The 25,862-nt window shown below is 38.4% G+C and overlaps 8 protein-coding genes across 16 annotated transcripts; 6 read left to right on the top strand and 2 right to left on the bottom strand.

Annotated features, from left to right (window-relative positions):
* Positions 1 to 41: 41 nt before the first annotated feature.
* LOC104822039 (phosphate transporter PHO1 homolog 10) lies at positions 42 to 4,148 on the bottom strand. Its single transcript, XM_010553112.2, has 14 exons — positions 4,101 to 4,148; positions 3,106 to 3,730; positions 2,685 to 3,018; positions 2,534 to 2,582; positions 2,356 to 2,427; positions 2,149 to 2,278; positions 1,945 to 2,065; positions 1,603 to 1,861; positions 1,396 to 1,500; positions 1,275 to 1,319; positions 1,055 to 1,204; positions 684 to 962; positions 455 to 594; positions 42 to 355 (listed from the first exon to the last, which is right to left on the bottom strand). Exons 2-14 carry the CDS (start codon positions 3,653 to 3,655, stop codon positions 253 to 255), a joined length of 2,337 nt encoding a protein of 778 aa, XP_010551414.1. The 5' UTR covers positions 3,656 to 3,730; positions 4,101 to 4,148; the 3' UTR covers positions 42 to 252.
* A 670-nt stretch (positions 4,149 to 4,818) lies between these two features.
* On the bottom strand, positions 4,819 to 7,218 carry LOC104822040. The gene is made up of 3 exons (XM_010553114.2): positions 6,899 to 7,218; positions 6,273 to 6,346; positions 4,819 to 5,062 (listed from the first exon to the last, which is right to left on the bottom strand). The coding sequence occupies exons 1-3, from the start codon at positions 7,151 to 7,153 to the stop codon at positions 4,975 to 4,977; spliced, it is 417 nt and encodes a 138-aa protein (XP_010551416.1). The 5' UTR covers positions 7,154 to 7,218; the 3' UTR covers positions 4,819 to 4,974.
* Positions 7,219 to 7,395: 177 nt separating this feature from the next.
* Positions 7,396 to 9,172, top strand: LOC104822041 (peptidyl-prolyl cis-trans isomerase NIMA-interacting 4). Of its 2 annotated transcripts, none has more exons than XM_010553115.1 (5): positions 7,396 to 7,487; positions 7,857 to 7,995; positions 8,145 to 8,254; positions 8,505 to 8,647; positions 8,885 to 9,172. In XM_010553115.1, exons 2-5 carry the CDS (start codon positions 7,860 to 7,862, stop codon positions 8,925 to 8,927), a joined length of 432 nt encoding a protein of 143 aa, XP_010551417.1. In that variant the 5' UTR covers positions 7,396 to 7,487; positions 7,857 to 7,859; the 3' UTR covers positions 8,928 to 9,172. The 2 variants fall into 2 exon arrangements, with proteins under 2 accessions (XP_010551417.1, XP_019059029.1); XM_019203484.1 differs by having other exon boundaries at positions 7,860 to 7,995.
* Positions 9,173 to 9,645: 473 nt separating this feature from the next.
* LOC104822043 (cytochrome P450 704B1) lies at positions 9,646 to 11,999 on the top strand. Its single transcript, XM_010553117.2, has 7 exons — positions 9,646 to 9,921; positions 10,074 to 10,289; positions 10,377 to 10,676; positions 10,763 to 11,149; positions 11,231 to 11,431; positions 11,533 to 11,729; positions 11,911 to 11,999. Exons 1-6 carry the CDS (start codon positions 9,646 to 9,648, stop codon positions 11,710 to 11,712), a joined length of 1,560 nt encoding a protein of 519 aa, XP_010551419.1. The 3' UTR covers positions 11,713 to 11,729; positions 11,911 to 11,999.
* A 1,738-nt stretch (positions 12,000 to 13,737) lies between these two features.
* Positions 13,738 to 15,690, top strand: LOC104822046 (nucleolin). Of its 5 annotated transcripts, none has more exons than XM_010553124.2 (7): positions 13,738 to 13,847; positions 14,233 to 14,385; positions 14,659 to 14,721; positions 14,844 to 14,891; positions 15,017 to 15,076; positions 15,162 to 15,225; positions 15,301 to 15,688. In XM_010553124.2, the coding sequence occupies exons 2-7, from the start codon at positions 14,275 to 14,277 to the stop codon at positions 15,429 to 15,431; spliced, it is 477 nt and encodes a 158-aa protein (XP_010551426.1). In that variant the 5' UTR covers positions 13,738 to 13,847; positions 14,233 to 14,274; the 3' UTR covers positions 15,432 to 15,688. The 5 variants fall into 5 exon arrangements, with proteins under 5 accessions (XP_010551426.1, XP_010551432.1, XP_010551430.1 ...); XM_010553130.2 differs by having other exon boundaries at positions 15,017 to 15,070; positions 15,301 to 15,597; XM_010553128.2 differs by having other exon boundaries at positions 13,740 to 13,847; positions 14,275 to 14,385; positions 15,301 to 15,595.
* Positions 15,691 to 15,793: 103 nt separating this feature from the next.
* On the top strand, positions 15,794 to 17,431 carry LOC104822184 (methyltransferase-like protein 7A). The gene is made up of 6 exons (XM_010553331.2): positions 15,794 to 15,886; positions 16,195 to 16,290; positions 16,382 to 16,600; positions 16,688 to 16,784; positions 16,905 to 16,967; positions 17,053 to 17,431. Exons 2-6 carry the CDS (start codon positions 16,198 to 16,200, stop codon positions 17,247 to 17,249), a joined length of 669 nt encoding a protein of 222 aa, XP_010551633.2. The 5' UTR covers positions 15,794 to 15,886; positions 16,195 to 16,197; the 3' UTR covers positions 17,250 to 17,431.
* A 1,054-nt stretch (positions 17,432 to 18,485) lies between these two features.
* On the top strand, positions 18,486 to 20,434 carry LOC104822045 (methyltransferase-like protein 7A). Of its 3 annotated transcripts, none has more exons than XM_010553121.1 (6): positions 18,486 to 18,904; positions 19,242 to 19,337; positions 19,428 to 19,646; positions 19,729 to 19,825; positions 19,965 to 20,051; positions 20,135 to 20,434. In XM_010553121.1, exons 1-6 carry the CDS (start codon positions 18,611 to 18,613, stop codon positions 20,329 to 20,331), a joined length of 990 nt encoding a protein of 329 aa, XP_010551423.1. In that variant the 5' UTR covers positions 18,486 to 18,610; the 3' UTR covers positions 20,332 to 20,434. The 3 variants fall into 3 exon arrangements, with proteins under 3 accessions (XP_010551423.1, XP_010551424.1, XP_010551425.1); XM_010553122.1 differs by having other exon boundaries at positions 18,493 to 18,904; positions 19,989 to 20,051; XM_010553123.1 differs by having other exon boundaries at positions 18,493 to 18,859.
* LOC104822044 (methyltransferase-like protein 7A) lies at positions 20,422 to 22,143 on the top strand. 2 transcript variants are annotated; one of them, XM_010553119.2, is made up of 6 exons: positions 20,422 to 20,717; positions 20,987 to 21,082; positions 21,167 to 21,385; positions 21,481 to 21,577; positions 21,673 to 21,735; positions 21,829 to 22,143. In XM_010553119.2, exons 1-6 carry the CDS (start codon positions 20,442 to 20,444, stop codon positions 22,023 to 22,025), a joined length of 948 nt encoding a protein of 315 aa, XP_010551421.1. In that variant the 5' UTR covers positions 20,422 to 20,441; the 3' UTR covers positions 22,026 to 22,143. The 2 variants fall into 2 exon arrangements, with proteins under 2 accessions (XP_010551421.1, XP_010551420.1); XM_010553118.2 differs by having other exon boundaries at positions 21,673 to 22,143.
* The last annotated feature ends 3,719 nt before the right edge of the window (positions 22,144 to 25,862 follow it).

A 25,862-nucleotide genomic window follows, 5' to 3' on the forward strand; every position in this document is an offset into this window, starting at 1 on the left:
GAACATCCATTCTCGACATGTCATTTTCATAGATCTGCAAACTCTACTTTAAAAAAAAAAGATTGATCTATTCCCATATCAGAATTTTGAATTCCCAAAATTCTGATTTAGGAATAGATCAATCCTTTATACCAGTGTTTCACTGTTTAGTGCGTTGATCTAATGATGAACAATTATTAATCTATGTATAAAGTTTAAAGGCGGTTCATAGTTGAACTGTCGTTCAGAATATTTATCTCGAAAAAAAATACTCTATTCGTCTTTATCAGTTGCGTCATCATAGTAATCGAAGGGATGTGGAACTGACTTGAAGGCTCTGTACTTTCCCACGTTGTTCAAGTGCTCGTTCTCCAATCTGACCCATCAACAATCTCCATTACAGCGTTATACGTGTGTGTGTGTATTATGCATTGGAATAGATATACAAAGAGTGGGGGGTATATATATATAATACCTGAAGAAACTCCAAATGCCACGGCGAACAATCTCTAAGCATGAAATGACTGTCGACATCCCCATCTTCTCCTCGAGCGGCCTCATGTTGAACTCCAGCATCAGCTGCATCCATGTTATCCTTAGAATCACATTCACCACCTGCTTTCACACACACATACATACACACATGTAAACGTAACATACATACAGGGGAGGGATCTTGGTGTATGTATGTGTGTATATATTACAATGGCTATGAAATAGACAATCTTGTGAGGGACCATGAGCTTGTCCCTTAGGTAAGCGTTCTTCGAATGCCTTCGGAGGAGCCCCCAGTCTAACACTATGTCCCAGAACAAGTTCATTGCCGTTGCCACTCCCGTGCTTATCAGTGCCAACATCATCCACGTTCCCCCCTTCTTCAGCTCAAATGCCGTCCTTATTAACACCGCCACTATCGTCAACATGTACTTCAACGCGTTGTATCCGTGTATCCATTCTTTCTCTTCGCATAGCCTGCGTATGCACTGCAAAATTTCCATGGAGATTACCTTTAAGATTTTTTTTTTCTGGTTCAGAGCTTTCCCGAATGGCGAAAAATGGAATGATGCGACGAGACCTGAAGAAAGCGGAGCCAGTGCGGTATAACAGCAACGACAAAGTAGAATAGGTTATAAACGCCGTGCTTATGGCACTTGTTTTGCCTCTTCAAGTATCCTCCTAGTCCGTAGTAGCAAATGAATAGCTCAAAACTCCTTATTGCCAGTACCTGCGCGGATTTTGAGTCAGCCATTGTAAATCTGGTTTCAACCAAATTATAAAGTTAAAGATCGCAGAACCTGACTGGTTAGGTGGTCGGCCAAGAAAAAATCTGGAAGTGTAACCTGCGAGGGATGAACATAAATATCGGATCTTCTGCTGTCTTAGTTAGATGAACACAAGGAGTTTAACAAAACGTACCTTGTAAAGAGGGGCGCAAATGCAGCGAAATAGAGAATGAATGAAGAATAATCGACTTGAACGATACACTATGTTGAGAGGACAAAAAAGTATGACAAGAACAATCTGCAAAAAAAAGGTTGGATTGTTTAAGCATTGACAATATATATATATATATATATATATATATATATATATATATGTGTATGGAAAGTCCAAGAATCTTACAGCAACCAAACCCAAAGGGATAGCTTCAGAAAGGGTCTTGCGGTCTTTTATCATCCAGGCAGTATCAAGCTGCAAATTTACAAGAAAACAGACCAAGGCAAGCACTGCAAGACCAGTGCCAACTAGGAACACTTCTCTGTAACCCATTTCTGTCCCCTGCTTGAATCCAAAGATGAAGGCATAGTTCACTCGATAACGTCTCCAGAAGTATATATTCGCTGCGTACGTCAGCATATGCAGAATGACATATCCAAATAGGCTGCAGGACAGTAATATTTTCTTTCAAGTGAGAGACAAAGATTGGTAATATGTACACACATATTTAAAGAACAGAATAATTGCCTGTAAAGGGGGATAATGTTGGCCATGTAAACGGGACCGTGGTCCTTGTCTAACATCTTTATATTCTCTATCTTGAAAACAACAGCTATAACTAGCACAACCGAGCAACCAGAAAAGAAACCTGTGGAACAGAGAGAAAAGGAGTTAGCCATCCATCAACTTCCTTATAAAATCACTGCATTCTTGACTCCAAGGTTTCCTTACCGGAAAAGAATGTGACTCTGTGCCTTTCTCTTTTGATTTTTGGCCTTAGATACTTCATACCTTCTCTTCGATCAGCGTTTGAAAAGTGCCTGACAAAAGTAACCTCTACTCTTTCCATGAATCTGGTTACCTAAACCAGGGCAAAGTGAATAGCCAAGTATATACAAAAAAAAAAAAGGATCCACAACAGAAGAAGTCTATACAGACCTCATCCGAGCTCCCAAGAAACGAATTATCCACTATTTTCATATAATCCAGGGACGCTTTCCTTGATGCTATCTGCAGAATGAGCAGGAGAATCCATACATCAGGCATGTCAGTTTCTCGTGCATAACTTTTCTCTGAACAAGGCTGTATGATATGTATAAAGCACTTCATATCTAACCTTCTCATACTTTTTCATGATCTTTGAACATGCCAGGAGATTGATGAAACTTGTTCACAAATCAGCAGAATCACAAACACCATATCAGTTTTAACGGTTAATAACATAATTGCTCAGAAAATAGAGACTTTTTACAGGACCTCATCCTCACCTAAATTCCTTCAGATGACGTAGTTTCTTATAGAATTCGATAAAGACGAGCCTCAATTGTACCTCTGCCTTTCTTAGTACTTTCTTGAAACTTGGTTCATCATTTTTAGAATCCCCAAAAACCCCTCTTAAGGAAGGGATACGAGATTCAAGAGAGTTTTTTATCCTCACACGCTCGAGTATTTCAAGGAGATCCTGATTGCCACCCATACCATTTCCCCTTTCATTAGCATCATTATGAGAAACGGGGACAATTTCGTTCCCGATTTGAAGGGCTTCTATCTCAGAAATACCAGTTCTGTCAACATCATGTGCCATCTCTGTATTTTCACTGCCTGCATATATACCATGATGTCAAGAATTTCAATAACAGGAACCCAACTAAGCATAGTCTGCTTTCTGGTCTCGTGTTATTTTCTTACCTGGGTTTCTCGATGCGCTCTCAGGCATAACCGTTGCGTCGCTATCAGACGGATGTTTCTCCAGTTTCAAGTTTTTGATGCCATGATCTTGCACCTTGATTCTCATCGCAATCAGTGCGTCCATCTGCTTATCTAGCAAAGCTGCCTCGCGCACCACTTCGTCCACCTTATCCTGATAAAATCTTTCAACTTTGTTCAGCTCCTCATCGAGTTTTCTGAAGAAAGTTTCTTCGATTTCCCCTCCTTCTTCATATCTCCTTAGAAAGTTTGTCCTATAAAGATTCCTCGAGTCATCTTGCCGCACTATGTCAACTCTAATCACTTGGTCCTCGATGTCCCCTGCAGTCTCAGCTCGCCTAGGGTGACAAGACAAGCCACTGAAGGACCGGTGAAGCGCTCTCTGCTGCAATGCTCTGGAGGACGTTCTAGGCTGCCTACTCTTCTTGTATTTCAATATTTCTCGAAGAATTCTCTTCAAGCCATTGTAATCAATGTAGGCTTCTACCCATTCCGGGACCATTTGCCTCTTGAATAGTTTTGCAAACTTCATCTTCTTCAATTCACTTCAGCTGATACACACTATGCATTAATGTCTCCTGAGGAGTACACACGTTCACAAGGACTCCTGAGAAAATCACAAACGAGAGAGAATTCATCATGGTTCAAATAATAATTTGAATCTTTTGGATCACCACATTGTAGTACAATGCCCGTCTTAGATTCATTCTATCGAGTTCAGGTTGTGGATCGCAATTTGGTCATGAAACAGCGAACACTAGGCTTACGAGAAACAGAGATCAGAGATCAATAAACGGACAATAAAGGCATAATCTCAGAAGCAAATTACTGCCCCGGAGAACCACGGTCCATTCCCCTAAGAACAGCCGAAAGCCTCAACAGTAGAAACTAGGGTTCTGAGATGGGAATTGACAACGAATGGCTCGATGTTTCTCGCCACGCAGATCGAGAACGGGATTTGGAAAGTGAATAGATACCTTGCCAAGGAAGAAAACACAGAAGAGGCTTTGACAGAGCTACTCGATAGAATCGTCGTGGAGTTTCTCTGCAACTTTTAGTCACGCCATGACGTTGTAGAAGAAGGAGGAGGAGAAGCGAAAATGATTTAACATGAAACGCATCTCTCTGTCGCTCGCCCTGTTCTCTAGCGGAGAGAGTGATGCAGGAGTTCGTTACGTCATGTGATCGTCTGCGGCCGAGAACACATTTCGAAGATGCGATCATTCATTATTGTCCGTTGGATGTAACGCATGGCCGAGATCATGACACGTGTTACTCCTTTAAGTTCGTGTGGCACAATGGCACTTCCCAAATTCGACGTTTTGTACCGATCTATTTGAAAAATCTCCTTTTGGTTAATATTATTATTAATATTAACAGGGGCAATTTAGTTAATAACCGAAATAACACATTTACCGCAATCGAATCAAAATTATATAAAAACGAATGGCTATTTCTCTAAAATCGAGAAAACCAAATCTGAACGGAATAAAACATAAATTTCTTTGAAAAATAACCACGAACTCAAACCAAATAGTTATAGTTTTTCTAAAATCAAGATAACCGAACCAAACCTAAACCAGAATCCAAATAAACCACACCCTATTTAATATACACATATTTGATAATTAGTTATATGGCAAACTCATTGTTGAATCTAATTTAAAGTGCCCATATTTTATATGGGAATAGAGATTTTGCATCAAAGAGAATTGCTAAAAGTGAAAGTATTTATATGATGGTGAGAAAATCAAAAGCATTAAAAAAAAACAAAGTCTGGTATATGGATAGCAAGAAGCTTTTTTATCTCTTTGGAACTAATAAAGGATGAATCATATGAAAAGGCTTTGATCAGTTTCCCACATTGTTTTGGCCATCAGAGCCTCCCCTGTCACCGCTGCAGCAGTAGAAATGCGGAAGCTTCACTCGCCCGCAACCCCTGTAATAACAAACAATAACAGCTCCTTGATTCAAAGTTTATTTGGGGTCGGCCGGATAAATTCTTTTTCTCCATTCATTTCGATTTTATACTATGTCTTCCGAAATTTATGAACATTGCAAAAATCATGAAAGATCTACTCATATCACTCTTTTACTTCTATGTTCTCTTCTTCTAGCCAGGACGTCTATCGGGTTACGTTTCACATGGCAAAACTAGTTTAGACGCTCCTCTTGTAATTTCTCTTCTACACATGATTGGAATCCAGACAAAGAAAAATTTCTTCGGAGTGAACTGATGAACCCAAGAGGGTCACGTGGAGTAGGGGTGTCAAACGAGCATGTTGGGTTCATTTGGCTCGGATCGTTTTGAGCTCAGCTCGTTAGGCTCGTTCCTAACGAGCCAGAAAAATTTCGGCTCAGATCACTCGCCAGTTTTCCGATCTGAACGAGCCAACTCGTTGAGCCAATGATATATAATATTTTTTATTTATATTTATTCCAAATTTAACAATAAATTTAAATAAATACATAAAAAATTACTAAAACTCTAATATCATAAACTACATAAAAAAAAGTATTGGTTGAGATTTCAAAAGATTAAAAAAAATAATCTAATAATAGTTCAATAAAAAAATAATTTAAATAGATAATAACAACAAAATATATTTTAATAACATTTTTATATTTATACTCTAATTTCCATTTAATATTTGCAATTATCACCATCATAATAATTATGATATTTATAATATCATATGAATGATATGAAAAAAATATAAAATTATATTAGAGTTTTTTATATAAATTTAACTTTTTAAAAAAAAAAAATCAGCTCGTTGAGCAGGTTGTCAGCTCGTCGAGCCATGCATCCAATGAGCCTGGCTCGTTAGACTCGTTTTTTAATGAGCTAAAAAAATCATGACTCAGATCGCTCGTTTTCTGGTGAGCCACGAGCCGGCTCGCGAGCCGAGCTCGTTTTGACAGCCCTAATGTGGAGAATGATTTTAGGTCAGCCAAGAAGAAAAATGAAGTTCTTCCAAGAAAGTAGGATTTGGGTTTTCACCCGGTGATGGTGAAAGGAACAGAACATGCAGTTGCCAAGATTCTATGCTAACTCTTCTGCAAGAGAACCCTTGTTCACTGAAAAAAGATGGATGGTTTAGAACTATCGACAGTAACGAGAAAAAGGAGACCGAATGAATTCCTACCTGCAGCGAATGATCACTGGAGTAGGTTTAAGAGCCTTTGGTCCGTTTCTTATTCCTCTCTTGTGCCGAGAAACCTGCATTATCAACGACGAAAAGCTTCGATGAAAACCTTTCTTTCTCAAGGCTTACACATCGACCCTTTCAGATAATGCAAGAGAACCCTTTCTAATGCTTGTTATATAATCCATTACCATCTCAGAAGACACCAACGGAAAGCTCAAGACTTTTGAAACTGAAAGAGCAAATGCAATCAAATCAAGCAGAAAGCTCGAGACTTTTGAAACTAAAAGAGCAAAGGGCAATCAATGATTCAAATCAAGCAGAAAGCTCAAGACTCCTGAAACTAAAGCAAATGCAACCACATCAAGCAGAAAGCTCGAGAATTCTGCCTCTGTTCCAAAGAGATAAGCTGTCGTTAAGGATCTCTACCGACCAAGAAAAACCCTAAAAACCCTAGGAGGATCGTATTCAAGCTAAAGTCTAAAACCCAGATACCGAACAGGCTATTAACATATGGAGCGACCATACAAAATCGAACAAACAGAATGTTAAAACCTCAAACGCCGTAAGGCTGAAAATTTGAATTCGAAGTGAGCGAAAAGCAGTTGAGTTTAGGGTTCCACAACCTTCTTTTTGGGCACAGCCATGAGCTCCATGGATCCACCAAAAGAGAACCCAAATCCGATACCCTTTTCGTCAACAGAACCCGATTGATCCTGATGGAACTCCGGCAAAACCAACGGCGGCGGCGCGACGGGACGATCGACGGCGCCGCCGGCCATGGGAGGTGGCATTGCGGCCACGTGGCTCAAGCTTCGGCATCCCAATACACACCCCGAGTTAACCGCAGCGCGTTTTACGGTCGCCAGTCTCAACGCCATTGATGCTCTTCTAGAGCTGACGGAAGACTGATACTACCAGGGTAACTTGGAAAAGAGCGAACAGGGTGAGAACGAACTAGGAAAATGGACGAAACGTGGAAACGACGCCGTCTTCTTCCATAGGATATAACCATCGTGCCGTTTGTACATTAGAAGGATGCAAACCTTGTCGGCCAAACTCATGTTGGTGGTAAAAGCGTAAATAACTGAAGTTTTCTGCCTATATATCCTAAAACAGAGTAATTTGAGAATATAATCTGCGTTGGAGTTGAAAAGCGGAGTGAACGCACCGAATCCATCGCAGTTCGAATTTAGCCATCGATCTGATTCTCTGGTAAGTCAAATCTGTTGCTGATCATGAATCCATGTACTACTAGAACTTATTCATGAATTCGTTTCGAATCGCTTACTCGTATATGTTTCCCCGTTTCAATTTCGTAAAAGCTGAGTGTATTCCTGTGCGGATGGATTCGAAATTTGCTATCGTTGCTTTACCAATCGGATGGTGCATTGGACTCGTTCTAGAAACTAAAACTCGAATCAGCTATTCGTTTCGATCAAGATTCCTATGTTCCGAATCCCACCGGCTACCGTTGTATCGTTTCTGCCCACGCTGGACCCTGTTGTCAATCTGATCAATTGATCTAGGGTTTAGTTGAAATTGCTTGATTTACTTGAAAAAGCCCCTAAATTTTGATTGTAGAAGATGGGGAAGGACTCGAAATCGAAAGAAGCAAAGGGTAAGGGAAAGCAAGCGAGTGGAAGTGATGAAGGTGGTTCTAAGGGGAAAGGCAAGTCTGGGAAAGGTTCAGATGGGCTTGGAACGTGCACCTATGTCAAAGGTTATTGTCTTCTGATGCTCATGTTTCTGTGTGACGAATTCTGATAAACTTTGTTGGTTTAAAAGTTTGCAATTTTTTTGCATTGTACATGTAAATATTCGTCTCACAATGTGTATCATTGGAGTTTTTCTTGTTATTTTTTATTTCAGCGAGGCATGTTCTGTGTGAGAAGCAAGGGAAGATCAACGAGGCATACAAGAAGCTACAGGACGGTTGGTTGAGCAATGGAGACAAGGTTCCTCCTGCTGAGTTTGCAAAGGTGAAAACCCCAATCTTCCTAAAAAAACTCGATTTGAGATAGTCAATATATGCATGTTTTTATCTGGTTTTACTGATAAATATATCCCAAAAGAGATTATAAAGGTTTTAATTTATGACAACATTCCATCACATGTATATTGCCGTCATATTTGGTTTAATAGTGTTATACTCGTGCAATCAAACCATGATTACTGTTGTTGAATGTTGATTTTGCATGTCTAACCTTTGGTATTACTTCTCTATATCAGGTTGCAGCAGAGTACTCAGAGTGCCCGTCCGGGAAAAAGGGTGGGGATCTTGGATGGTTCCCTCGGGGTAAGATGGCGGGTCCATTCCAAGAAGTTGCATTCAACACCCTGGTCGGAGCCACCAGCGCTCCTTTTAAATCTACGTACGTGATTCTCTCTTCCAATTCACATAGCAGAAACCCTAGTTCTACTGTGTATTCGCATAGAAAGTTTTCGACTTTACATTTTGCAAAGACTGTAATGTGATTATAATCATTCAGATATCATCGGGTATCGATAGACGATAATGATGACTGGCCAACCTGATTTGATATTATTATCATTCACAACCAATCACCGTATCATCGATAATGCTCTCATAAGTTGTTATGTGATCACAGGCACGGATACCACATAATCTTGTGCGAGGGAAGGAAGAACTAAAACATAGATCCATGCTTCTCATAATGGAGTTCTTGCTACTGTAACTTAGATCCTTGCTCTTATGGAGTTCTTGCCCAAATATTTTCAGCTTTATGTCTTTTTCTTTTCTTTTCTTTTCTTTTCAAGTTTCAACTCTGTATTTAGTTTTAAATAATGAATCAGGTTATTCCCATCATGAAACTTGGGATTATGGTCATTGCCAGAGAAGGAAACATGAAATGGAATGATGATGGATCGTTTTGTTAGATGGTGTTTCTTTATTTAGTTTTTTTTTTTGGTAAAATAGAAGCCCGAAGTTTAATTATCAGCAAACCTAAAACTCAGTTCAAATGCACCTGGATACTGTCTGCAAAGTAATTCTTATAAATGGGTCGGTTTACTCTGAACCGTTGACCCAATTAGTTTCAACTTTGACCGGTTTAGACACCATATCAGACATTCATGTTTTCTAAAAGACAGAAACTTTGCAAGGACAAGAGTCAGGACTCACCAGACAAGTTTTAAAGACAGAACACACCAAAGAAGTGAAAACACACACACACTACCTAAACCCCTCTAAAAACAAGACAATATAAAGATTGTTAGCTGATTCTTAGATGACTCATAAGCTTTCACCATCTTTTCCAAATCCTCAACAACATTTAACCCTGCAAACTGATATAAAAGAACTCAAGAACTCCATCACTCTGCAACATTTTTTCCCATCTTACTCGTAAAAATGTCGGTATTTGTTGTGGTGGCTTGCATGGTTATGTCATGGCTCTTCCTTCACAGGTGGAGCCAGAGGAACAAGAAAGGTCCAAAGACTTGGCCTTTGGTAGGAGCAGCTATTGAGCAGTTGATCAACTTCGACAGAATGCATGATTGGCTCGTTGAGTACCTGAAAGTGTCGAGAACGGTTGTTGTCCCGATGCCCTTCACCACCTACACTTACATAGCTGATCCTATCAATGTCGAACACGTCCTAAGAACCAACTTCTCCAACTACCCAAAGGTGAAACAAACATAAAAAAATCCAAACTTTGATGCTTTTTCAGATGAGAAATGCATACAAACTATCATTAGATGAATGTATATATGTTGTGGGAGATGGGGTTTTCAATGAGTGTTTCTTTTCTTTTTCTTATTTCTGTGTCTGAATGAAAGGGCGAGACTTACCATTCATACATGGAAGTTCTGTTGGGAGACGGGATTTTCAATTCAGACGGTGAGATCTGGAAGAAGCAGAGGAAAACCGCAAGTTTTGAGTTTGCTTCAAAGAATCTCAGAGATTTCAGCACTGTGGTGTTCAGAGAATATAGCCTCAAGCTCTTCAGCATCCTTTGCCAAGCATCTTTCACAGACCAACAAGTAGATATGCAGGTAAGTCCCCTCCCAAAATCTGTAAACCAAATTTCTTTTCTTTTTCTCTCCAACATTTTTTTTTTCTTTTTGATTTTTTTGCTATAGGAATTGTTGATGAGAATGACTCTGGACTCCATATGTAAGGTGGGATTTGGTGTGGAGATAGGAACTTTGGCTCCAGATCTTCCAGAGAATCGTTTTGCTCAAGCTTTCGATATGGCAAATATAATTGTAACACTTCGCTTCATAGATCCTCTTTGGAAGTTGAAGAAATTCCTTAACATCGGGTATGAGGCAATGCTCGATAAGAGCATTAAAGTCATCGATGATTTCACCTATTCTGTCATAAGAAGACGGAAAGCGGAAATATCAGATGCTCGGAATTCACTTGACAACAACAACAAGGTAAAACAGCTACAGCTCAGATGTATTCATTAGTCAAAGAGTACATATTCACTAGTGATTAACTGATCAGACAGTGAATATACCAGATGAAGCACGATATACTATCGAGATTCATCGAGATTAGTGAGGACCCAGGAAGCGAATCAACCGACAAAAGCCTCAGAGATGTTGTCCTCAACTTTGTCATTGCCGGAAGAGATACAACAGCAACAACTCTCACATGGGCAATATACATGATCCTTATGCATGAACATGTATCCGAGAAACTTTGCATGGAGTTAGAAGAACTCGAAAGAGAAAGAGCTAAAGAGGCTAAGATTTCACTGCAACAATGTGATATAGAGGATTCCAACTCATTCAATGAGAGGGTAACCAAATTTGCAGGACTATTGAATTACGATTCCTTGGGGAAGTTGCAGTATTTACATGCTGTGGTAACAGAAACACTTCGTTTGTACCCTGCTGTTCCTCAGGTATGCAGCATTTCCATTTCTACTAAAACATAAAAAGTGAAACCAATAGAGAGAAAAATGTAACATTTTTCACAATTTTAGGACCCGAAGGGCGTATTACAAGATGACATCTTACCCGACGGTACACAAGTAAAAGCAGGAGGGATGGTCACATATGTTCCTTACTCAATGGGTCGTATGGATTACAACTGGGGTGCAGATGCAGAATCTTTTAACCCCGAAAGATGGCTCAAAGATGGAAACTTCCAGAATGCATCTCCATTCAAGTTCACAGCTTTCCAGGTGTGTAATAGATTTATAAACGAGAAAAATCCCACCGAAAATGCTAGAAGTATAATAAACATATAATATATGATGGCTAACCAGATGGGATATGACTGCAGGCTGGACCTAGGATATGCTTGGGAAAGGATTCAGCCTATCTTCAAATGAAAATGGCACTTGCAATCCTTTGCAGATTCTTTAAGTTCAGTTTGGTGCAGAATCATCCCGTGAAGTACCGAATGATGACTATCCTATCCATGGCACATGGTCTGAAGGTCACGGTATCGAGACGTTTGTAGTGGAAACCACAACCTGGGTATGACAGAGTGAAGATTAATAAGTGAAACACATACATAGTTAAATCCCTGTGGAAATGATCTAAGAAGAATTATAAATCTCACGGCCATTGCTTGTCATACCACCACATATGATCTACAACCATTGTACATCTCTAAATTTTGTCTCTAAATTCTTCTTTGCTTACATCTAACTTGCAGTAAATGAATGAAACACCTACCAGAAGAATGAACACTTATCATTGTCACTTTAAGGTAATCTTCAGGTAAAGATCAACCAACACTTGAGGGGGGAGGGGGGGGGGGAGATGCACACTTTCGATACCAAGCAGACAAGACATTGTGTTGCCAAAGAGAATTTAAGATCAAGGCATCACAATGGATCCATTTTCAAAATTTTTGATCGCAAACAATTGAATATGAATTCATTTTTACTTTCAGAGATTATGTATGCATCACCAGAACCTACTGGAATTAGACAACACCAACCAGAACAAACTAAGCTAAAGCTACTCAATCTAAACGTCTTGGAAACCGTAACTATCCTACCTAAAGATTCAAAATTTCTTATCAAAGGGAAAATCAAGAAAAAACCCACAAGAGAAATCATGCTCATAACTGTGCTGTACTAAGAAATTTTACTGTTCAAGCAAAGAGAATGTCCAGAATGACGGTAGGGGAGAAACTTCAAAGATCCTGCCTAATGGAAGGATATGACATAATATCTCCAGCTATATTATTCTCAAATCACATCCCTAATTTTATGCTTTATTGTTGCCTAGAATATTGGCTATTCATTACTTAATCGTTGATTATATATGCTTATATATTCATATATTATTATTAATGAGAATATAAGAAAAACATTTCTCTTATATGGTATCAGAGCTTCGGTTTTTATTATAATTTTTTTTTCTAATCAACAATGTTGGTTGAAGGCGAAAGCGATGATGAAGGTGACGATGATATACTAAATTCAATAGTATCATCGTCTTGAATATCGTCCTATATTTCTTTTGCTTTTTTTTTTCTCCGACGACGGTGTTCATCAGCATCAACCCTAGCTGACATGCTGCCTTTTTCTTTTCTTTTTCGACGACGTTCGTTTATCGCCGTCAACCTAGCCGTTGTGAGATCTTTAAACCTAGATTTTATCTCCTTTCGATTGGAAAACTCCGATCTTCGATCCGCGTATTTGCATCACTTTTTTTTTTTCTCTCCAACGACTTCACTGCTAAACTATCACGCATTATGCATCACGCTTTTTGCGTCTTTACTTCTTCTTCTTTTTTCGGCCTAGCCGTCGTAATTTTTTTTTACTGCCGACCTCATTGTCGTGCAACCCAACTCGCGCATACGCGCCGCACATTTGTGCCATATCAGTCTCTGAGATTACCGTTTCATTCAAGAATTAGTGTCAGATGGCAACTTCGGATGACTCATATGATATCTCAAGATCAACTTGCAGATGCACTCACCAAATCTCTTCCGCGCACACGCTTCGATCATTTTCGGATCAAGATTGGACTCGCTCACGAGCCTCATCTTGCGGGGGCATAATGGAAAGATATGACATAATATCTCCAGCTATATTATTCTCAAATCACATCCCTAATTTTATGCTTTATTGTTGCCTAGAATATTGGCTATTCATTACTTAATCGTTGATTATATATGCTTATATATTCATATATTATTATTAATGAGAATATAAGAAAAACATTTCTCTTATACTGCCTTCACCATAGAGAGAGAGAGAGAGAGAGAGAGAGAGAGAGAGAGAGAGAGAGAGAGAGAGAGAGAGACAGATTCACATCATTCTCCGGATTCTCCTCTACGACGTAAAACCAAATGCCGCCCAAAAGAGAGATGGTACAGCAGCTCGAGGACGCTGTAGAACAGCAATGGAGACGGGTCTGTACAAACGCGAACAAGAACTCATTGGGTATTTCGTAAAATTCTAAGCCCAATTTAACCCATTACGGCCCGTCCCGTAATGCCTACGAATATTCCCTGCGTGAAGTTCAGGCTTCATAGAATCCTTATAATGCAATTGAGACACACCAACACGGATCGCGTTTGACCTGTTCTTCGTCGGGTTCCGGAGTTCGTCGTCCAGTTTCTGTGGAGCTCATCGGGTAAAGGTTGCAGATTTTCGTTTAAATTTATCCATTGATTTGCTTTATCGTGCAGATTTGCCATAAGTTCGTTGATTAGTAGCAAATAAGGAAAAAAATCTAGTGAAGGTTCTGAAATTCTTATGTGATCTTCTTCCAGCCCTTTTGCCAGACTCTTAGTGATGATCTTTTTATTTTGTGATCGGTATCTAAAGATAGCTTTTTGCACATTTTTGTTTGAGAAAATGGGTTGACGTTAGATTTGGTTATCATGTATTGATCTTGAACTTGGATGGTAAAGCATAGAGGAAGACAGAGAGAATTTAAGGTTCTGGATAATTGGTTGTACATGAAAACAGACAGATGATGTTGTAAAGTATTGATGTCGATTTCTTGGACAAGGTAGATCTTGGATTCGCCTAAAGAACCGATAATTTCTTGTCCGAAGATGGAGGATGTCAAGGAGAAGGAGCTTTCTGATGACAACAACAAGAACATTGAAGATGAGAAAGATTCAGACAAGATGAAAGATCATGAGATTTCTCCCTCTAAGCTCGCGGTAATACAATAAGCGAAATTCTGGAATATTTTCGAAGTTGGTTTGCCTCTAGGAGATGAAAATTCACTTGCACTGGGCACATTGATCAGTGATGTTCGAATGGGTTTGATGTTTTTGTCTAGTTCATGATATAGGATACTTATATTCCAATATTTCATGGCCTTATACGTTCTACCAGAGAATCTTTAAGGTTTTGGGTTTTCCCTCTGCAATATTTGTTTATCTTAATGCTGATATAGTGACGATGATCAATTCAATTGTTGATTTGTGTAGGAAGACGCAATCAAGAAAAAGTACGGAGGATTGTTGCCAAAAAAGCACCCGTTGATAGCTAAGGTAGCGTAAATTTACCGAGCACATAGAAAAGTCGTCTCCTTTTACTGGTGTATTTGCTGGTTTTTATGATCATATATATATACTAGAGAAGATGATGTAGCTGTGTTTATCCATTGTTCAAGGATCATGAACGGGCGTTTTTTGACTCGGCGGATTGGGCACTGGGAAAGGTGATTCTTCTATATCAATCTTTACTTACTTTCATTCGTTAATGGATATACGTAGTAGCTTTGAATAGTTTCTAAAGGGAATGGAGAGCAAAACCCTAATGTCTTGAATTCGATGTGTTCATCAGCAAAAAGGGCAAAAGCCGAAAGGATCTCTTGAAGCCCTTCGCCCGAAACTGCAGGTAAGAGTAAAATTACCCTTTTTTTTCCTTTGCTATGTAATCTTCTTCAAGTTTCTAACTTTAATCGGTCTTCTGACATGCAATGTAACAGCCAACACCACACCAGCAACTGAGAACTAGACGCTTGGCTTATGCTTCGGATGATAACAATGAAGGTAATGCACAAAAAGATGAATTCACGGCCCTTTTTTTACCGTTCTATTGATATATCAGATATCTGTTTTGATCAGAATCCGAGGACGAAAAGATCGATGATCAAAGCTGTTCATCGTCAGCTGTTGTTAACAGCAGCTTGAAGGAAAATGGCGAAGAAGGTAACATGGAAAGCAACTCCAAGACTGAACATAGCGAGATTTCTTGATGAACAACAGCACTAAGTGGCATTTTACCCTCACAGAGAGTCTGAATAACAGACAAAAACCCGTTCCCAAAATCCGTTAAAGGGTTGCTGTATTAATGATTTATTATGGCCCTTGTGATATCATTACAATCTTTATGCACTTATTTTCAGCTTTTCCATTCAGACATCTTTAGTCAAGATATCTGTTTTGTGTAGACAGTGATGTGTGCATGTAAAACTAAATATTCATCGGTGATTACGAGGAACATTTTGTCGTCTTCCCCGTGGCGGAAGTTCCGCTGGTGATTTTTAAGGCACGTGAGCTAAATCGGGAAGACCATACACAGAAGAATCACGTTCCGACACAGTCTTCCTTCCACAATCTCTGATCTTGTGGAAAAAGGCATTTCCTTGAAGCCACCGCTACGACGCCGTTTCTTCCCATCCGTCCCTCCTTACACGCTTCCGGCTCCACGGTTGCTTCCCCTTCTCCTTGTTTTGTAAAGATCGTATTTTTCTGCATAATTTAGCTAGAAAAAGATTATTGAACTTTTCTCAATGTTTGACTTTGCTGTGAAAGAACGAGATCGTTCGTGGTAAAGTTTGATACTTTGCGTAGATTTATGAGAACATGGAAAACCCTTTGGACTCTAATGGCAGAATTTGTTTTGGGTTTAACTTGGAACAGAACTGGAAACGATTTCTGTTGTCTGTCGGATCCATATCAAAGGACCTGATATGATAATGTAATGCCATGTAATGTCCTAAAACCTGCTTGTGTTAGGACATGAGGAACACAACGCATCCTCGAAGGCCAGATTGGTATCAAGGGTTTTTCGCTTGGTTTCTATCCAAATTCATGGCCTCTTACGAGGCAGAGGTCAGTATTGTTCTCAAATCTACAGTACTGTATTAATGGTTTGATCTCACGAAACTTATATTGTTTTCCATTTCTTTGTTCTTTTGCTTAGGTTGCGAGTTACAAGATGAAGCTGTTTGACAAACTGGTGGAAAAGGCTGAGAAAGTGTTGGAAATCGGCATCGGGACAGGACCGAATCTGAAGTACTACGCTGGTAATAAGAATGTTTCTGTTTATGGTGTGGACCCGAATCCCATGATGGAGAAGTATGCTCGTGAATCAGCTGCAGAAGCCGGTCTGGAACCAGAAAAATTCAGATTCATCCATGCAGTAAAGTCTTGATATCGAAAAAGTGTTACCCTTTATCCGTTAATCCATATCCATTGATGATACGTATCCAGTTGGTGTTGTTTTCAGGTCGGAGAATCGATACCATTAGACGATGCATCTGTTGATGCAGTCATTGGGACACTCGTTCTATGTTCTGTCTCAGATGTAGCTCAAACACTCAGTGGTATGAACTTGCCAGAAAGCTCCATTGCCACTATTTAATCGAAAACTCCATTGTTAAAACTCGTGAGAAATCTGCTTTCTTGTATATTTACCGTTCTCCCATGGTTTTGTGTTCTTCCAGAGATAAAGCGAGTGCTTAGACCAGGGGGAGCCTATCTTTTCATGGAGCATGTGGCTGCAGAAGGTAAGGAAGAACCCTTTCAAAATCACAAAATTTGGATGCAAATCCGAAACAAAATCAAAGATCTGTTTTTTTTTTTTTTGCGCAGATGGGTCGATTCTGAGGTTTGTGCAGAATCTGTTGGATCCATTGCAGCAAGTAGTTATAGATGGATGCCATTTAACGAGACGGACAGGAGAGTACATTTCGGAAGCTGGCTTTAATGGCGGCCAACAGATCAACAAGGTCTCTGTGTATAGCTTTCCACATATGAGCTCTCATGTTTATGGCGTCGCCTACAAGTGAAAACAAAAACTCTGAGAGGACGAACAATTCTATACCTTAAAGCTTTCACATTTGAATAATTTTCGGCCTGTATATCCAAGGGAAAAAACAGAGAGGCTATACTCATTGCCTTCTTCCTCTGCCACTGTCACGGCAGCGGAAAACATATATATATATATATATGTACCACAACGAATATCTTCTCTTTCGTGTCTGTAGTCGATGAGCTGATGACCCTGATGACGATCCAACATTCTCGTCAAATCCAAGGAAACATCACATGGATCCAACACACAAACCAAGCAAAACAGCTATTAGGCCGAAAGTCGACCCCGCTTCTTACACGAGTGCAGTCGGGAGTTTGAGGTACCTTGTTAACATTCGTCCTTATTTAACATTCTCTGTAAGAGTTGTAAGCAGATTCATCGTTCATGGAATCTCCAACCACGTATCATTTGGTCGCGGTGAAGCAAATCCTCCGCTACATGAGAGGAACGATAACATTCGGTTATACCTGTACTTTCGCACGAGACAAGGCAAACAAACTCGAGCTGATAAGATATTGCGACACTGATAGTGGCCGCACCCTCAAAACGGAGTATGCGGTGGCGACTACAGGAGCTTACCGAGGAATATGGCTCGGGACGACTATCAAAGAAACTCAGGAATGTTCAATCGAGCAAAGATCGTGCCACGAATCGAGAACGAATGGACGATAACAGAATCCAATACATCACAACATAAGCAAATACATCGAAAAGGTGTCAATTTTGACAAGAGATCCGAAACTCGGTTCGGTCCCGTCCAAAAAAATAGCGGACTTTGAGCCAAGATATTTAGACTCAAAATTTTCGATTTTTTGGGTCGAGTTCGATTCGGGTTGGTCCGAAAAGTCCGATAATTTTTTAAAAAAAAATCTTTAAAAAAAAAGAAAATTGGGTCGATCTGACACTTAGACCGAAATCTATAGGACCAGATTTCAAATTTGATGATATAAGCCCAAAAACAATCGGATCGATCTGAGACCAAACCCAAAACCTTCGAATCGAGCGCGAGCTCAGACCGGATCCAACCGTGCCCGCGCGATTGGCACCCTGCATAGACATCAAATATCATGTGTGAACACATATGGTCAACTTCTATACAGTTTTTTATATTGGTATAAATATATCCAACCTTTAAAAAAAAGTTGATGACTACAAATAAAAATGCTTAGGCAACGAATCATCGCCATCGGGCCCACAATCTCCTATCTCTTCATTATTGCATATTCCTAGTCTCTATTTTGTCTCAGCGGACAAGAAAGGTCACTGTATTCAAGCACTCGGTCCGTCATCGGACATCCAGAAAATCAGAGTCCGTGTCTTACAAGTCCGTTTGCAATGCAGATCTTGAATTCACCGCTTTCACCACCGATTTTGTCGGCCAAAGATTCAACTCGCGGAATGGTCAGATCTTCACGAGATTATGTTCGTGTCGGAACACAGAAGAATCACGCTCCGACACAGTCTTCCTTCCACAATCTCTGTTCTTGTGGAAAAAGGCATTTCCTTGAAGCCACCGCTACGACGCCGTTTCTTCCCATCCGTCCCTCCTTGCACGCTTCCGGCTCCACTGCTTCCGGCTCCATGGTTGATTCCCCTTCTCCTTGTCTTGTTTCGTATTTCATGGATATGGTAAATTTTGATTTCTGGGTTATAAAACCCTTGGCTTGTTTACTTGTTTTGAATGTAAAGACCGTATTTTCTGCATAATTTAGCTAGACAGGGGTTATTGAACTTTTCTCAATGTTTGACTTTGCTGTGAAAGAACGAGATCGTTAGTGGTAAAGTTTGATACTTTGCGTAGATTTATGAGAACATGGAAAACCCTTTGGTCTCTAATGGCAGAATTTGTTTTGGGTTTAACTTGGAACAGAACTGGAAACGATTTCTGTTGTTTGTCGGATCCATATCAAAGGACCTGATATGATAATGTAATGCCATGTAATGTCCTAAAGCCTGCGTGTGTTAGGACATGAGGAACACAACGCATCCTCGAAGGCCAGATTGGTATCAAGGGTTTTTCGCTTGGTTTCTATCCAAATTCATGGCCTCTTACGAGGCAGAGGTCGGTATTGTTCTCAAATCTACAGTACTGTTTTAATGGTTTGATCTCAGAAACCTATAATGTTTTCCATTTCTTTGTTCTTTTGCTTAGGTTGCGAGTTACAAGATGAAGCTGTTTGACAAACTGGTGGGAAAGGCTGAGAAAGTGTTGGAAATCGGCATCGGAACAGGACCGAATCTGAAGTACTACGCTGGTAATAAGAATGTTTCTGTTTATGGTGTGGACCCGAATCCCATGATGGAGAAATATGCTCGCGAATCAGCTGCGGAAGCCGGTCTGGAACCAGAGAAATTCAGATTTATCCATGCAGTAAAGTCTTGATATCGAAAACGTTTTACCCTTTAATCCAGTCATCCATTGATGATACGTATCCAGCTGGTGTTGTTTTCAGGTCGGAGAATCGATACCATTAGACGATGCATCCGTTGATGCAGTCATTGGGACACTCGTCCTCTGTTCTGTCTCAGATGTAGCTCAAACACTCAGTGGTACAATGCTTTCTTCACGTCCATGAACTTCTCAGAAAGCTCCATTGCCACTATTTAATCCAAAAACTCCATTCAATTGTCGATACACTATTCTTAAACTCGTCTGCATTAATTGAGACTAGGGTTTGTAATGTTACAGTTTCCATGGTTTTGTATTCTTCAGAGATAAAGCGAGTGCTTAGACCAGGAGGAGCCTATCTTTTCATAGAGCATGTGGCTGCAGAAGGTAAGGAAGAACCCTTTCAAAATCTGTAAGATTGAATGCAAATCCAAAACAAAATCCGTTTTCTTTTTTTTTTTTTGGGGCAGATGGGTCGATTCTGAGGTTTGTGCAGAATGTGTTGGATCCATTGCAGCAAGTAGTTATGGATGGATGCCATTTGACGAGACGAACAGGAGAGTACATTTTGGAAGCTGGCTTTAATGGCGGCCAAGAAATCAACAAGATCTCTGTGCATAGCATTCCACATGTGAGCTCTCATGTTTATGGTGTCGCCCACAAGTGAAAAAAAAAAACTCAGAGAGGACGAACAATGTTATATTCAAAGGCACTCATTGTCTTCTTCCTCTGTCACTGTCACGGCAATGGAAAACATCGACATTTGTATACCACAGCATGAATATCTCTTTCGTATCTGTAATCGTTGAGCTGAAAACCCTAATGACGAGCCTACATTCTTCACCGATCTCGTCGATCGGATATTTGCCTCGACGATCCATTAGAGCTTCCCGACATCATCGTGTTCTTGTCGAAGCCCAGAAGATTCACGTCCCGACAGAAGATGACGGCTCCTGCAGGTTTTGTTCTTGCGGAAGACGGCGTTTTCTCCGAGCTGCTGCCACGACGCCGTTTCTTCCCCTCCATCCCCTCGACGCTTCCGCTTCCACGGCGGTCTCTCTCTCTCGCGCGATATCGATCGATTTCCTTCACCTGATTAGCATGGATTAACCCATAAAGAGTTGAGCTTTTTCCTCTTAGACATGATTTTAGCTGCATGGGAGATGGTTTCTGGATATGGGTCTCGAATTTTATCAGATTTATTGCCCCCAGATGCAGAGTTTGCTAGTGCTAAAGTTTGGTACTTTGTGTAGGTTTCGCCCAAAATCGAAGTAATTAGGGTTTATAACCTGAATCTGGGATCTGGGTTGTGTTGTTTTTAGGATGGTTTCAAAAGAATTCACCCTCCAAGGCCTGGTTGGTACGAAGAACTCTCTGCTTGGTCGATGAACACAGGGATGCAATCTTATGAAGCAGAGGTTAGGGTTCATCATTTGGATCCATTGCCATGTTTCTCCATTTGACAGACAGACTGATATCTGTATATCATCTTCCTATTCGAGATTGCCGGCTACAAGATGAAGCTCTTTGATAATTTGGTGGGGAAAGCAGAGCAAGTGTTGGAGATTGGCATAGGAACAGGCCCTAATCTCAAGTACTACGCTTCTATTCCAAATGTATCAGTCCTTGGTCTGGACCCGAATGCTAAAATGGAGAAATATGCCCGGAAATCCGCTGCAGAGGCCGGTCTGAAACCCGAAGACTTTAGATTCATTCGTGCGGTATGTGATGATATCTATATGCCGTATCATCATCATCGATTTCTTTGTTCCATCAGTTGACTACTGTGATATCTATATGGTTGGTCTGATACAAGGTTGGAGAGGCTATGCCATTAGGTGACGCCTCCATTGACGCGGTCATTGGAACACTCGTCCTTTGCTCGGTCTCGGACGTGGCCCGAACACTCGAGGGTAAGTGCTCTTGCCCCCATTTACGGCCGTATTTCGCACGTCAACGAACACATTATATACTTTTGACCACAAGCTTCCATGGATTTGGGTCACAGAGATAAAGCGAGTGCTGAGACCTGGAGGGGTTTATCTGTTCATAGAGCATGTTGCAGCTGAAGGTATCAGATCAAAAACCCTTTTCGAAAATCCATTGCAGAGGGACGACGAACGTCGATTTTTGTCTTTCCGGGTGGGATTTAAACTTTGTGCAGATGGATCGGCTCTTAGGTTTGTGCAAAATGTGTTGGATCCATTGCAAGAAATAGTTGCAGATGGATGCCACCTCACCAGAAGAACTGGAGATTCCATCTCAGAAGCTGGATTCAGTGGAGGTGCAGAAATCAACAAGGTCTCCTTGTCTAGTGTCTCATATATAAGCTCTCATGTATATGGAATAGCTTATAATTAATATATATATCAAAGGAATATTCACTATATAAAAAATAAATATCTATACGTTACAGTGACGATGAAAATCTAAATAACTTGTAACTTTTGTGTTCTGTTTGCTATATTGAAAGAGAACAATTTAACTTGAATTTCGTATATGTTATATTGAGGCGGATTTACGTCTCTCACAATTGGGCCTGATACGTGGGCCTCGGCCCAAAATAGGTACGAGACTTTATTAGATAACCTAGAAACAATAATTGGATTTGGAGGTATAATGTTTACGAATTTGCCATTTAAAAAAAAAAACTATCAGAAACTATGTTGATTTTGTAATTTGACACTGGTTGGTCTGACTTTAATTAAGTAATCAAATGAATATTATATGTTTCTGCTATCTAATTGAATCATAAATTTCTTTTTTATTCTAATTAAACATTAAATGCGATTTTAATATTCAATCGGGATATCATATGCACCAAAATCAACTGTAGATCAGTTTTTTTATTAAATATCAAAATATTAAATTAGTATTTTATTTAAATATTGTATATAAATACCCGAACTTTTACAAAAATCCTAAATAAATATCTGAACTATAAAATTTCTAAATAAATATTTGAACTTTTTAAATCTTCTATATAAATACTCAAATTTTTAAAAATTTATCAAATCAAATCAAAATCTATTGACGACGTTAAACTTATAATAGAATCCGTCGACAATTGATGACTTAATCGTCAGCGAATATTATTTTATTTGGTAAATTTTTAAAATTTTGGGTATTTATGTGAAATTTTTGAAAAGTTTATGTATTTATTTGAGAATTTTATAGTTTAGATATTTATTTGATATCTTTATAAAAGTTCAAATATTTATATGAGATTTTTTTTTTTAAATATTAAAAATTGGGTGCATAAACCACTATGTCAATTTATAGTAATTCTATATTGAAAAAATGAAAAGAAAAGTTCAACCTCTCAGACGATAATGAAATCCAATATAGCCATAACTACTGAGTACAATATATATATATATATACACACACACACATATTCCCCTGTATTAGGATACAAATAATTCAGATTAACGATTCTAATTTCATCACTAATTAAAGATGTTAGAGAATGTAGATAATATATTTTATAATATAGTTTATATATTATTATATTTATTATTTACCTTAGATTTTCTTATTATACAAGTAATTTTTTTATGAATGTATTTATCTCCATATACAATAATTCTAAACTTTGAATAATAAATGTTCAATAATATTTTATTCAAATATTCATAATACTCAAAGATGCAATACAAATTATATTTTTTTAATATTATCATTTGCTCATTTACTTGCAGAGATTGTCTTTAAATGTATCCGTCGATTCGGTATCTATATAATCATATCTACTAATAATAGTGTGGTTCTTTTTCTAATTTTAATTTCTTTAATCGGGTCGGAAGGTTATATTATTCAATATTTCTATAATTTCATCTACCAACCATTGAAACATCCGCCACAAAAAATAATAATAATAATATTTTTTTTTCCATCGAACCAACCACAAGCAAGCAAGCAACGACCTTCTTCTATTTGTCGAAAAGACCAACCGTTACAACTGTTGGCTCTGGACCATTTTTTTTTTAAACCTAAAATAAAAAAAAAAAGAGGGAGGAATTTTCAAAATAAATAAATAATATTATCCTCTTTGTTTCGACGATGATATTACCAATCTATTCATTTATTTATTTATTAAAAAAAATCGCACCATTTTATTTTTGGTATAAATTGGAGACGACAAAAGAAGCCGAACGTTGGCATCAGAAACGGGGTTTTAACCCTAATAACCCACTTGGGTCGCAGCAATTTCAGGGTACACCACCGAAAAAAAAAAAAAAATTTGCGACCTTATTACGACTAGTATATAACTAATATACAACTAAAATAAGAGTAGTTTATTAGTCGTAATAAGTTGTATATTAGTTATATATTAGTCGTAATAAGGTCGCAAATTTTTTTTTTTTTTTCGGTGGTGTACCCTGAAATTGCTGCGACCCAAGTGGGTTATTTGAGTAATATTCCCATCAGAAACTCCAAATAAAATACAAAAATTAATTATGATTATCTCGTCGATATTCGGAAAGAAATGATAAAATTTTAAAAAAGAAAAGAAAAGAAAAGCGTCGCAATTTAGAAGATACGATGTGGTCTGCAATAGCAGCAGACAAAATAACGAAAGGTTACAAAGCGAAGAACATGTTACCAAATTTTGCACATGAGCGAGTGTCACGTCAATGTTCTAATCGTTCACGAGCACCCATTTTCTTCAACTTGTGTGTTTTTTTTCATTATTATTATTTCTTGGATTTTCTCTCCCCAAATAATTTCGTTATCGGTCCATCGTGAATTTAATACCGAGATTAGTATATATGTGATTGTAATATGATAATAATCTTGGTCAGTAATAAGCTAAGACCGTTCGATATCAAATCCTCAATCAAGATTCTTGTAATTATTATTATTACGATCGTGGTTATATCGATTATCAATTTTTTTTTTGTATAATGAAGAAAAGAAAACGATTGTAAGGATAACGCGTGCACATGCAGCTGTTGGTCGCATGGTCTTTCCACCCAAATGACCAGCATTCGGCGTTTTGTTTCATAAAAATAATGTCACAAAAATTCCGAAACTGAATTTTATTAAAGATTTCTATATATATATGATTACATATATTATACAATCATTTATTAGGAATATTTGTGTCATCTGTAATAGATATAGGACGTAGTGTAATAAAAATAACCAATGACAAAGAAATATATATATATATATATATATACATATTATGTAATTATCTTAAAGTCGAACATATATATGGCTTATAGTTTCGATATAATTATTTCTTTTTTTGTTAAAAAAAAAGTAAATATGCAACCTTTTGTCAATTGAACGGTGTGTGGCTTATAGTGTTCGTCGGTGGGGACCGAATTGCTCTTTTTTTCATGTGAGATGTTCGGATTCATCGTGAATTAAAAAAAAATTAATATAGCACAAAAATATTACCATGAAATTAAAATTAAATAACATTTGATAGTTTGGTTGTAATTTTATCCAAAAAATACATACATTTGGACTTAATTTATTCTTTTGAATAAGTGTGTAGGATCCCAAAATTTGTATTAGTTCAAATATTAATATTTAGCTGTAACGTTATCCGAAATCTTGAAGAGTCAAAATCTTTATAATTAATGGCATATAAAAAAAAAGATCTTTATGCTAATGTCTAATGGTCCCTATTAGATATAGGTATCAAATAATCAATATCTTAGCCATCTTCGTTTGGTCCATTTCTATCCTATGCCATCAATTTGCAAAGGGAATTTGCCCCTAGAGAAAAAAAAAAAAAAAGAAATTTATAGCCATGAGAACGGGTAAATGGCCATCTTATATATAGAATCAATATTTAAAATATCAAAAATTTATTTTTTTAAAATACAAAAATCTATTTTTTTTATTGATGTTAAAATTGGATAAAAATTGACATCGAACCATAGATAAGATTACATAAAAAAAAAAGGTCAGAAATGTTACACGTTGACTCTCAAACAAAGATTAATATTGTTTTTGTTAAAATGGAATAATGCATAAATTCGAGTTCGACCGACCGAATGGTGAAAGTTCGAATCTTTAGGTTATCTTTATCGTGTGGGGAGAGAGAGAGAGAGAGAGAGAGAGAGAGAGAGAGAGAGAGAGAGAGAGAGAGAGAGAGAGAGAGAGCACAATGTCGCTATATGGAGGCGCCCCCACTTGGTGTATATTTGCATGTGCTAACATAAGGCCAATATTTAAAGA

This window comes from Tarenaya hassleriana, unplaced genomic scaffold, assembly GCF_000463585.1.
Source record: "Tarenaya hassleriana unplaced genomic scaffold, ASM46358v1 Cleome35, whole genome shotgun sequence".
Lineage (NCBI taxonomy): Eukaryota > Viridiplantae > Streptophyta > Magnoliopsida > Brassicales > Cleomaceae > Tarenaya > Tarenaya hassleriana.